General features: G+C 34.3%; 1 protein-coding gene across 1 annotated transcript in view; it reads right to left on the bottom strand.

Annotated features, from left to right (window-relative positions):
• KIF6 (kinesin family member 6) overlaps nt 1-13725 on the bottom strand; it is a 157364-nt gene that overhangs the window by 121327 nt on the left and 22312 nt on the right. Inside the window, exons 5-6 of the mRNA XM_051613336.1 lie at nt 10713-10822; nt 878-1007 (exon numbers count right to left, since the gene is read on the bottom strand). Coding sequence (XP_051469296.1) covers nt 878-1007; nt 10713-10822 — 240 coding nt within the window. The remainder of the gene's footprint in view (nt 1-877; nt 1008-10712; nt 10823-13725) is intronic.

Genomic DNA, 13725 nt, shown 5'->3' with positions numbered 1-13725 from the left:
ATATTTTGCAATCAAATCCTTCTTTCCCTGTTCCCAGGTGTACATAGTCAGCTAGGAGGCACAGAGAACTGACTATTTAATATACTTCAAATATCTTTCTCTTAATGGATTTATTATGTATCTTCTTCATCAGAGAGAGGAAGAAACCCTACAATTTTCTAAAATATAATTAGCTGTGTTGTAGTAAAGACACACCGTCAGTGCTCACATTATACAATACACTTTTAATGTTTACATTCCATTTCCAAATACAAAGATAAGGAAAGAAAAAAAACCCGCAGATTTTCTTAACTAGATATGGAAACAATTTCATGTGAGTTTTCTATAATCAGTAAAAACACTCTTGTCTTAGCATACTGGCAAATATTTACTTGAATGTGCTTCACATTGCCATTTCTTTTTTTACATATAACACCAAATGTTTATGCAATAAGAAGAAAAAAGAGAGGACTGCTAACTCTTACTGTAACTACTTTAAAGGCAATTTATTACTTCTGTATGATTGTTTGACAGTGCTCTGTAAGGCCATGTTTTCTAACCTTTAAATGTGTACATATGTTGATACATGTCACATTCAAAAGTCAGTCTATGGCTTATGAAAAAAATTCCTTTCTTACTTCTTTTAATTGCAGTAAGTTATGAAATCAACAATCACCAATGAGGTTCAGTAAGGAAAAACAGAAAGCTCTTTACAGAGTAAAAGCTATAATCAGAGCAATGCTTACTTAATTTCACTGTGGAAATATACTTAGAAAGAAGATACATACTCATTTATCTCCAAACTTATTAGCTTCCAAACTATACATCTTATGTGGAGAAATTAATCACCATTTTAGCTCTGGTAGTGTTAAGTAAGATGCGTAGCAGCAATTCTAACCTCAGCAATCATTCTGTTGGTGTCTCCCAAGAAGAGCAAGTTTAAGGCTTCCTCCTCATTAGTGGCTCGCTGAAGAGACAAGTTTTTCAGATGAATGTTCTGATCTGCGTCTTCCATTATTGTCACTTTTCTACATGAAAAAAAACCACAAAACAAAACAAAGAGAAAACCAGAATTGTTGTAAGGTGATCTTTGTTCCATAGTTTCATTTCAATTGTGCCTAAAATATGACATCTGAAACCCCAAACCAATCATAATAAAATAACTTAAAATATTAAGAGTAAACAAGGCAAGTCATCTCCTTTCTACTCCTTTATTATAAACCCCCACGTAGAAAAGGAATATATAAAATCTAAAACTATCAAATAAAGCTTTGGGATTTTTTTACATGACATGTAATAAAATCTTAAGAGCAAGAGGTTAGAGGAATCTTTACAAACAAATAACAAGTACAGGTTTGTTTGCCATTGCCACAACTATTAAAGCACAAATGATACAAAAAGCATACCATAAGCTTGATGAACAGATAGATATGGAATATTTCAGAACCAACACATCTGTAGTCAATGTGATTTTAATAACTTTGCATTTGTCAAAATTATTTCTCTTTTCATTCTTCTCAAATGGCAATAACTACAAGTGTAAATTACCCCTTCCTTTAATTAAAGACAAGCAAACAGAATATTGTCATTTATTTGGACTGAAGTTAGAAATGCTCTTAGTTGTACTACTTTAAGGCCTAAAGTTTGAAAAAAGGAAGTTAGATGGAACTAGCAAGGATATCAAAAGCCCCAGGAGAGCTACTCTTCCATAAATTGTCCTTTTACATAAGAAGTTATTTTGATCAGGCTACTGACAGTTAAGCTTTATGGGCTTTACTAAGTAGCCATCTCCTCAGTTAAGACCTTCTCTAGCATGCAACAGGAAAGCTAAGTAGTTGCATCACTGGATTTTGAAAACTCCCCAAATGAACACTATTAAATTTGAAGTACACTAATGCTGAGGATGAACGACATGTTCTTTGGGGTGATTTACATGTTCTGAGACAATTTACCATAAGCAAATTAGAATTTTTTTAGAAGTTAGGAGGTTTAAAAAAACCCCAAACATTAGTTTTTCCCCTTGTTACTATACACTACACATATATGTATATTTGTATACACATGTATGCATGTGTGTGTATTTATTATCTATTTTATCCATATTCTTCCATGTTAACCACAAGAGGGAGTATGGGGCTTGAGTTTTTGACTCCAGATCTTGCCTGTTAATTACCCCAAAACCACACAGGTTAAGGTTAGTTCTGCTTTTCTTTTCTTGTTTTTTTTTCTTCCAAAACTGATAAATCAAATTGAGCAGCATTCCACACTATTACTCTTAAGTATTAGAGAAGTAGTTCACTCTCTGATGCTTAAAACACTGGAATGGGTATACAGAAGTAATTCGAACACATTGCAATACCCTCACTATTTTCAAGAAGAAAAGTACATGAAAAAGTACACACAATGCTTCTTTAATAGTCATAACAACTGTTTTTTCAAGTATGCCTTCCACTTACAGCCTTATTTTTGTGTGGTAGGGTACGACAGCATGCGCACAGGGACAAAACACTGCTTCCCCTATTGAGGGCACAAACTCAAAAGCATAATTCTGCTGTTGGGTAACAGTGTTTTGACAATGTCAAGTTGTATTCTGTCGGCAATTGCATCTGTGCGTGCATCACACACTAAAGCCCAGAGTGGATCTGATTACAGGATGATGCTTTGACTAATTGTAGTCTTTTGAAATTGCATGTTAAGCATTATCTTTTATAGTTTAGGAAAACAATCTTGTTTTACCATGCACAGTTGGCATGGTATTTAAAATTTTAAGTATCTTTTCAGATTATACTTTGACCAGTGGTTATAAATATTTTCTAGACAACAAGATATTAGTTTGGATTAAAAGCTCTGGAGGACTATTATATCAGAAAAGAGACAGTGGCGACATCACAAACCAGTGAGAGCTTCCTATACGGTGGCCTTGCAGTTATTAGGAAGATTTCCAGATGAAAGTCTAAGTTTGCACATCTTGAGAGGCATCTGTCAAAACTTCCTCAGAAGGACATGTTCCAAAATGACAACAAAATTATTTATTTTATACTGGTATAAAGTTACTGTATAATCTGATTATAGATTTGTACAGAACATTCTCTGTACTAGTGGTATCTTTAAATTTCATCACCCTAACTTGGATCTTGAAGTGTAAAAGCTCTGATAAGTTATCCATTCTGACTGAAAGAAGGCAGAGACAAAATTTTGTTTTCTTTATAAACAAAGAATCTTTTCCATTTGGCTTGATGGATGGAATTCATAGATGACTAGGAAACCTGTAGGATGGGATCAGCTTTTAAAATATTGTTATTAACTCAGGCCCTTTCCTGCATCAGCTGAGCTGCCATCAATGCAATAGAGCCTTAGACAATGAATGTTTCCATTTATGAAATTCGTCTTATTGACAAACAATGAGGTTAAAGCTTCCTTTGATTAACTAATACCAACTCATTAATTTTTGTAATATAAATAAAAACAACTTAAATGATTTTGGAAAGCAAATGGAGATTTTAAAAATCAAGTTGCTTGTGATTATATCTGTCTCTAAGGGTTAGAACTGAAGAAATCTAAAATAATCTCAGGAACTTTACAAACACTTAAATTTTAATTGTAATTATGTAAGCAAATCATACGTGAGGATACATATCTTCTATGACAATGCATTAGCAGAATATAATGATACTACTAACAGTGATGTCCAGTGATAGGACAAGGGGTAATGGGTGCAATCTGGAACATAGGAGATTCCATGTAAACATCAGAAAAAACTTCTTTACTGTGAGAGTGACAGAGCACTGGAACAGGCTGCCCAGAGAGGTTGTGGAGTCTCCTTCTCTGGAGACATTCAAAACCTGCCTGGATGCGTTCTTGTGTGAGCTACTCTTGGTGATCCTGCTCGGTCAGGAGGGGTTGGACTAGATGATCTTTTGAGGTCTTTTCCAGTCCCTAACATTCCATGATTCTGTGATACTTCAGCATGAATATAAAGTCAATAACAAATTTAGGAAAAAGATAGAACAGAAAAGCAGCAAACGTGCATCTTGGAGTGTGTCCAGAAGAACAGAATAAACTAATGGATAATTACAGCTAATCTTTGTGTAAAGTTGCAAAGAGATTTCATTTTTTAAGAAAGAATGGCCAAGATCTAAATTTTATGCATCATCCAAAAAAATTATCTTTTAGATGTATAGCTTCCTGAATACCACATCTGAGGACAAAGTGAACACCTCTTCCAGAGGCAAGGTTACAAAGTTATTCAGGCACCAGAACAGCTTTCAATGGCACAGAGATTAGATTTTCCACTGGATTATAGACCTAGTGCATAATTTCCTTAGCTTGTGAGACATTACAGAACTATGAGTAAGTATTGGTGCAGGCTATTCTCTTGACACGACATATTGTAACAGGAAATCCTTACTACTGTCTCCAATGAATTTTACATGTAAGACAAGAAAAATGCAGTTTTCTTGTTCTACGTTTTATGGACATAGGAGTCTATTGATACTGACTGAGAGACTGCGGGACATTTAGGGATTAGTGATCCACGTTACATTTAACCGGAGCAGGCACAGCCTGTGCTGTGCTGCATGCACAGCATGGCATTCAGGTTTGTATTGTGCTGCACAGACTCCTTGGCTGCAGGATAAATTCAGCCAGATCACTGCAATACAAGAGCCTGTGGGCAGCTCCCTCGTGATCATTACAACACCTACGTGGCCCTGCCTCTATCAAAAAGTGCTGCAAAAAGTATTAATGAGAACACCTTTTAGAAATGGAGCTTTTTTCTTCTAAGGAAGTTAGAATGACCATAAGAGAGAGAGAGCTTCTCTCCAAGGACAGGATCTGTGTTGCTCTGCACTGTGTACCATGGGGAAATTCATTCAGGCTCCATCCAATGCTGCATGAACATGTGGTCCCCTGCATCTGACGGGGTTTAAGATTTACTTGCCACCTTCTTATTCTGCATTATTAAAGCAGATACTTTACTAAGCCATTTGTTGTTGAGCCTTTCATACTGAGATCTGGTAAGAGCCCTGCACTAGCTCTCTTTCCCCCCTACCCTGTCATGCAGAGCAAGGAGTTGGAACCGAAACAGTGAGATTGGTTTTTTATGTACAAATAATCATACAAGATCTGTTAGAATTTACAGGCAACTGCAATACTTTCACTCACAAAAAATGTTTGTTAAATAATACACTGATTTTAAATGTAAAGTTGCCTTGAATAGCACAGCAATAATCTTAACTGAGTTAATTTACTCATCTATGTCTTTAGAAAAGTCACCTTAGAAAAATTTCACTGATTTCTCCCTACTGGTTTTCAGGAAACAAATCAACATAAAATCTGGATGGGAATAAAAAATACATAATGTATGCCAAAATTATTTTGCACATTTAAAGTGTAATTTGTTAGAACTGTAATGAACAAAACATAATCTTTGAAGGAATTATTCAGAATAGTTGTCAGCTCATTCCTCATGAAAAAAGAGGAAAGCTTAAGTTTACAAATCTTAAGATTATTCTAATCTTTCATATTTAGTAGTAACACACCGAAAACTTCATTTTGAAAGGATGCATTTCACATGAAAGAGTGAGCTATTATTATTAGACTTAGAAATTTTAAAATACTGGTAGTTCTCAGAACACTGAAAATTTAGTTCTGAAGATCTGTGGATGGTGGCCAGTGTTAATGTCAGCCCTTCCCCTTTTCAATGGCTGAACCAAATATGTAATCTATTGTGGGAAACAGTTCAGCCATTGAAAGGGGGAAGGGCTGACATTAACACTGCTGAGCCTGGAGATGGACAACAGGTGCATTTGTATTAAAAAAAATCAGACCGTAAAATATATTTCCTATATATTGAAAATTATTCCTTTAGATTACTTCAAGTTTGGTTTTGTTTTGCTTGTTTTTCTTCTTTTTTGATATGCAGCACAGGAATTACCATATTAGTTGGTTTAGAATATAAACTAATTTGAGATAGTTAACCAATATTAATTTACAGATTAAAAAAAAAATATATACATATATTTACCCTGACACCATGGAACGTAACAGTTATGGACATAACTAATATATATTGATATAGGTATCATTGTTGACATTTGAAATTAATTGGCTCTTAGCTTAAAGTGTCTTCCTTCTTGTTCTTAAATAAACTTCACATGTCTGGATTATAAGCTGTTTATGTTTGGTTGGTTGGGGTTTTTTTGGGGTTTTTTTGGTTGGTTGTTTTTTTAAGTCAGCCAACATGATACTAAATCCTATACATTTCCCTACCAAAGAGAACTTTAAAGAATCTTTACATAAAATGACGGAATCACTTATGTTAGCTGGCAGTCTAGTTTACATTTTCCCCCGAACATATCACTCCTGATTAATGGTTGTCTGAGCTCTTTGTCAAGTAGCTCCTCAACTACTGCTCTTTAAAAACTGCCATTTTGAGGTAAAACCCCACTAATTTTAGTTCGCCTCTACATGCAAGAGTGTCACCTGCTGTAGTTTGGACGGGTAATGCAGTAACTTAACGCCTGTCCTGACTTAATCTATGGCTAATGGTTCTATAACCTCAGTCTTTATTTTTGTGTTATTGTCTAATGCCAAGAAAATGCTTAGTTCTTAGTAAAGAATACTAGTTAATAAATAAATAATATCTTAATAAATTAAACTAATTAGGAAGACTTTGCACGGATAGACTATAACTACATTAAATTGATTTGATTCAGTATAATGGAGCCATAAATTACACATAGACTGTAGACAGAACCTGCTAGAGGAGAAAGCATCTTGCACAACTTCATAACACATGAAAAGCATCAGTAAAATTTTGCTAATTTGAACAGTCCTGCAAATCTTTTATAAAAACAAGAGATGGCAGTAAGAATTCAAATAGCCTTGTACCAGCTATATTTTATAACAATAGTTCTTCATTCTTTGAATGTCTTTGCATCTGCATGTGCTGTGTTTCAGCTACAGTGTCACATCATTGAGACAATCAGTTCTGCATAAGCAAAACAAGTTACAATTGTAAACTTATACATAATGCATATGAAACATTAAGGTATATCAAATAATATTTTTTATGGGCTAACGTGTAATATAATTACAAATAAATACTATGATAAATGTGTTTTTCCTGTGAAAATAAAAGTTCAGTGCATTTCCAAAATCAAATTTAGTTGATACATAAGTATTTGTACCTCTTAGAAACATGATACACATTTATGTATAGATTTATAAACAAATGGTAACTAAATACGCATACATAAATAATTATGTAATTTTCTATGTGAATCTACATACATATACATATAGGTAGACATACATACATGAACTGCATTCACATATTTGTCAGTAATTTATTTCCAGAAAATTAGAGATTTTTTTGTGAGAGCCTCTTTCCTTCTCATCTGGCAGACTCTAATGAAATGGTTTAGCAGTATTAAGATGAAAATTTAATAGCCTAGAGAATATGTTTACCAGGGGTCAATACTAGGCCCAGTCTTACTCAAAATCTTCATCAGTATCCTGGATGAGGGGACATAGTGTATCCTCAGCAAGTTTGCTGATGATACAAAGCTGAGAGGATTGGCTGATACACCTGAAGGTTGCACGGCCACTCAGTGAGATCTAGACAAGACTGGAGAGCTGGGCAAAGATGCATTTAATGAGGTTCAATGAGAATATGTGTAGAGTCCTGCACCTGGGGAGAAAAAACACCATGCACCAGTAGAGATTAGGGATTGACCTGCTAGAAAGCAGCCCCATGGAGATGGACCTTGGGGTCCTGGTGGACAACAAGTTATCCATGGGACAGCAATGTGCCCTTTTGGCCAAGAGAGCCAATAGTATCTCAGGATGTATTAAGAACAAAGTGGCCATCAGGTCAAGGGAGGTTCTCCTTCCCCTCTACTCTGCCCTGGTGAGATCCCACCTAGAGTATCGTGTCCAGTTCTGAGCTCCCCAGTTCAAGAGGGATAGGGATATGCTGGAAAGAGTCCAATGGAGAGCTACAGGGATGACTAAGGGACTGGAACACCTGCTCATGAGGAATGGCTAAGAGACCTGGGGCTTTTTAGTCTGGAGAAGACTAGACAAAGAGGGGACGTTATTAATGTCTATAAATATCTGAAGGGTGGATGTCAAGAGTGTATTGTCAGTGCATTTTCAGTTGTGCCCTGTGATAAGATGAGGTGAAATGGCACCAAGCTACAACACAGGAAGTTCCACCTCAACATGAGGAAAACCTTCTTTACTGTGAGGGTGATGGAGCACTGCAACAGGCTGCCCAGAGAGGCTGTGGAGTCTCTTTCTCAGGAGACTTTCAAGACCATCTGGATGTGTCCTTGTGTGATCTGCCCTAGGTGTTCCTGCTTCAGCAGGGAGGCTGGACTCAATGATCTTCAGAGGTCCCTTCCAACCCCTATGATTCTATGATTCTATGGTATGCAAAGGATGGCTACATACAAAACACAGACTTCAGGATCTGGGCTTCCATACCTAATCATGCAGTGACTAGATGCAGTGGGCAACTGTCTAAAAAATTATTGTTATTCACTTTGCTTTAAACATTAAATACGATGTTAATGTCTCATTTTTCAAGTACTATCAAGAAGTGTCTGTTGTGTGCTTTTCATAACTTCTACCACTTGAATGTCATCACTCTGTGCTTATTCTTTCCACTGAGTACTGATAACGTAAAGCCATTAACACAGAGTTTGCTGGGCAGAAGTATATCTCTGATTAAAACTGCATCCCCTTTCTTTCGCAGAAGTATGAATAACAATATTGTTCTGAATCAATCTGCATACTTTATGAGGCTAACAAATCTTTTGTTTACTCTTCTAAAATGAGACATTTCTTTAACACTTTTCTTGTCCACCTTACATACTTGGGAGAGTATCAGCAATCTTAAAAAGTCTTAAGCACATAAAATTCTTAGAAAAATGAAATATATATTAGGTAATAAACAGTTGATACATTTTAAAATATGTGACTACTATTTACTTTATGTGTAGTTAATACTTTGTCATTTGTAAAAATAAAACAAGTAACTAAAGTATGGTTAATTGTAATAACTACCCTGTCCTGCAATTTGTACTCCCTTTTTAGCTCAGTGTCACTATATATATTTTTAAATTTTGCATCTGTAAATTATTATTTTCAAAATCAAGCAAAAAATATTTTATTAATTAAATACTTTTACACACTCCAGAGGTTTACAGGTAATTAGGATTACCAAAGTGTGTTTCATCCCTAATTCACAATCAAATTATCTGATAACTTTTGCTTTTTAAAAATAGACTTAGACCTAATAAGGAGCTATTAATTAGCTTAATTGAATTATCATACATAAACAAATTTCAAGGTTATAAAATTCTCAATTATTAGTAAACATTTAGAATCTAGTCTTAAAAAGCGACACATTTTCCAGTGCCTATGACCCCCAAGTAACTGTTTCAAAAAAAGCTGCAATCAAATTCAATTTAGATCAATTGAATAAATTAAATTTATATAAATGCATAAATGGAATGAGTTCAAATAATATATTGCAAATAACTTAATAAATTACATTAATAACTAAATAACCTTGAATAGTTTCAGAGCATTAACTTTAATAAAGTGAATAAAACTGCAAATATCATACTATTTTTTACACACAACTGCAAAAAAATCTGCACCTGTAAAAATGGGCACAAAAATGAAATAATTAGCCAAATCAGTCTCTCATTCAAAATTTTTATTTGCATAGTAGAGGAAGCAGATAATAAAATAAATTAAATTCCTAAACTTTACCATGAAAGACATCAATAAATACATATAGTCTTTATAGTGTCAATGTGCCATAAAGTGATAAAACTTAGTTCAGTTTTACAGATACAGAAAGTGAAGCAACAAGACCAGCTTACAGCCCAGTCTTACTTTATCTGTTGCCCTTGTTACCTCAGGAGTAGCTTGTTTTATAAAGATAAGCCTAGAAAGTTTTCTGTAGAGAAGCGTCCTAGATACCACATATTGTGTATAAAACTAAAGCTTTTACCATAACCTGGAAGAATTCTTTTTTTTTTTTTTTAATAGAATAGGCTTCATATGTTAATAATATAATTAGCTATTTTGATATACACTTCTATTGATTTTCTGTGCTCATTCTCTATTGGCAGTTCTCAGTACATTTCCTGCTCTTGTATCAGCAGTGATTTACTTGCTATTTACATGTTTCAGTCACCATCATATTAAGTGAGAAAGTTTATGATTCCCAGTATTATTTCAGGGCTTTTGCAAATCCAAGCATTCAACAACTTACTTAGTTACACACATTTACTCTTTGCTAAGTTATTTTAATAATAACACAGGCTATAAACTATGTTTTCAGAAGGACCTTATAAACTAGGGGTTTAATTTCCCATAAATCATAAGATGTTTAAAACTTGACCAGGCTTATATGTTCATGACATGCAAACCTTTATTTACTACCCTTCTCCAAGTGTTAGCAGGTGCCAGCAACTCAGCAATGAAACAATAGTACCAATCATCCATTCTGTGTCCTTTGGAGTACCCTGTGGCCTTTTTTATCTGTTATTTACCTTATTTCATAATTGATTACTCTGCAAAAAATAATTATCATTTCAGGAAGAGGTCCAAGTAGAAGCAGGGAGTTCTACTGTTCCAAGGAAATACTTCCTGTTAAATATGTATATGTATTTTTATTGTTCTTGTTGATTCTCAGAAGCTTTGTTACTCACGGTAAATCTTCCAGACTGGAGGCCTTGTCTCTTTGGACCAGCAAATCATAACCACATTCATTGTAGATTTCTAAGTAGGAAACATGAGTTGTATACACTTTACTGCTATCCTGGATAAGAAAAGAAAAGGAAAAAAAAAAAAAAAAAAAAAAAGGAAAAAATAAGAGCTATAATGAGAAGCCAGAGCCAGACCAGAAGAGACATTTATCACTACATGTTTCATATAGCTCCTTTACTCTGTCTCTTCTTTTCTTGGGTATGGCTTACATTTTCAACTCATGATACTTTTATGTCTTCTGTTACCACATGCATAAAAGGTCAAGAAGAAAAAGGAAAACAAACAAGCAAACAAAAAACCACCACAAAAACACACACACACACACACAAAACCCCAAAGCAAAAATCCCTCCAAAACCCCACCATGCTCGTGAGTTTAGTCTGGGGTTTTTTATTGGTTCCTTGTATCTAGAAAAGTCTGCATACACTTAGATGTGGCAGCCTGCTTGCAGAATCATGCAATATGCCATTTTTCACTTCTATGACAAAAAAAAAAAAAAAAATCATGTCATGATGAAGAGGTAAACCCTCATATTATGAAGATTATGCTTAAAAAAACCCCAAGGAACAAACCCCAAAATAATAAAAAATCTACTTCATTTAGAAACATCAGTGACAGACTGCTTTCCACTCTCTTTATCATAACATTTAAGCACTGTATATGATGTTGGCTGTTCTCCGTAATCCTTATTTTTTCTGTATAATACATTGCCAAAATGTAACTTAACACAACTGTTTTTTGCAGACAGAATTTTCTTCTGCCCCAAAGCCAAATCCAAACAACACAAACCTCAATATAATGGGCTACGATTTCCAAAATAAAAGAAAACTAGTCACTTCTTTTCAGTAGATGAAGCCACTGTGAAAGCACTCATATCACACTCACAGTAGCAATTTAATAATCCAATGCACTGCAGTTGCTTTGCAAACTACTTTGAGATATTAACTTCTCATCTTCAATGAATAGTTATTTCCCTTGTTTTTTGTTTGTTTGTTTGTTTGTTTGTTTTATTTTATTTTACTGATAATGGCAGTTCACTGCTTCAAGGCACACCATTTAAAAAGATACACTACAGATGGATGGAAAGAATGTAGTAAGGAACAGTTCAAACAGGAAGCTGTGGAAATAGGAGAATTTCTGAACAATAAGTTAAAAGAAGATGTTATTAAAAACAAAGGGGTTGATTTGTTTCTCATTTTGAGTATAAAGTTTTGTTTCTTTGGTTTGAAATTGCACTGTCTCACTGCAAGTAAAAGTGTCTTATATTTTGTGTCCCTGAATTTCCTTTCTCCTACTTAGAGTTAAGAGTCAAATGACTCTTCTCCACTATCTCAGCACTTTCCAAAGCACAGCTGTAGATAAAAATAAATTAAACGAGGGAAAGGTGTGAAAAGAAAGGCAAGCGGAAAGATGAAACACCAAGAGCAGCATAATTAAGTAGAGCTTTTGATCCAAAACCCAGTCTAAAAACAGAAACACAAATGTTTTTATCTTTACAGAAATTACCTGTTGAGAAGGCAGCAAATAAACTAATTTTTAATCCTGTTTTGGTTTTATTACATAGTAGTAACAGAAAACAATGCTGAAGTGTTAACTCTGTACATTGCTGGCAACTGCAAGATCAATCTCTTAACTTTCCACTACAAGTGTCCTCCATGAGGTTGTGTGAGTGCAGTAGAAGGTCTAAAGCAACATGAGAATGTGACATTTATTTAATTTCCACTCCCACAAGAGCAAGCTTTTGTGCACCTGCAATACACTGTGTACATTTACCAGCTAAAAGCCATACTTTGAAAGATCCAAGATAATTACTTAATATCTGTTAACCCTTACTCTGGCCATATCATGTTCATGTGGCTGAGACATAAATCCTTATGAATAAAAATTGGTACCCTGTATTAGCTGAATGACTGAGTATAAAAGTACAATTTAACAACTTGATGTTAACATCAAATAACATTTAAATTTGTTTAATTAAAGAGCTTTGTTAAAATGTGACAATTAATTTTAATTGGGTTATAGGTTTGGTGGAGTAAATGATGAGAAAAAAACAGTACACTAGACTCCTCTTTTCCTTTCTTCACTTTTGTCTCCTATAGCTACAAAAGCACCAAAACACTTGACTGTGTTCACTCATACCAGTATTACAAACAGTAAAAGAAAATGAAATTTCTTGTAAACAAAATGAATAGTCATCATTGTGCTTACTTGTGGCACATTCTTTCCCTTACTCAATCATTTCACTGCATACAGACATAAAATTGAAAAAAAGATATAATATTTTGGTTATAAACTAACATACATACACACCTTCCCACATCCTCCTTTAGAAGAAAGTTCTTATACCTTGAACACTAGTCATAATATCATCAGATGGCTAGTGTTGTTTCTCAGATGAATCGGAAGACTTAAGATCTGGAAGGACTAACTTAAAAGTAACTTCTCTATTCAATGCGAAAGTTTGTTGCTGACATCTTATTTGATTTTCTGAAGCATTTCAGTTGACAATTATCATTAACTTCTTAGAAAAATTAATGAAAGGATATAATAAGGAATATTTCAGGCAAGCTAATTTAAAGTTTTGGGATTTTAATAATAGGCATTTATTCTGTTTCTATTATTGGTCTTAGATGTTAAGACAGTATGGTGTACTGTGTCAGTATGGTGTAGTATTTTAAATGTCACTATTACCTTCTGTAAAACTGAACTGATGACAAGTTTTCTGTACATAAAATAAAAAAAATAAGATAGCAAATTAAGTTCTGAGTATCTTTTCGGGGGGCACAGTATATACACAAGAAACATACAATTAAATCACAGTCAGCTTTTCTCCCAAATTCTGCCAATTCTCTTTCTGCCCGCATGATACTTCTCTTTGTTTGTTTGTTTGTTTGGTGTTTTTGCAGGGTTTTTTTGCACAGGAGGCTACGTGGCAGGCTTTTTGATTCAAAGTAA

The sequence above is a fragment of the Apus apus genome, chromosome 3 (assembly GCF_020740795.1).
Source record: "Apus apus isolate bApuApu2 chromosome 3, bApuApu2.pri.cur, whole genome shotgun sequence".
NCBI classification, from domain to species: domain Eukaryota; kingdom Metazoa; phylum Chordata; class Aves; order Apodiformes; family Apodidae; genus Apus; species Apus apus.
This window is presented reverse-complemented; position numbering and strand designations above follow the sequence as displayed.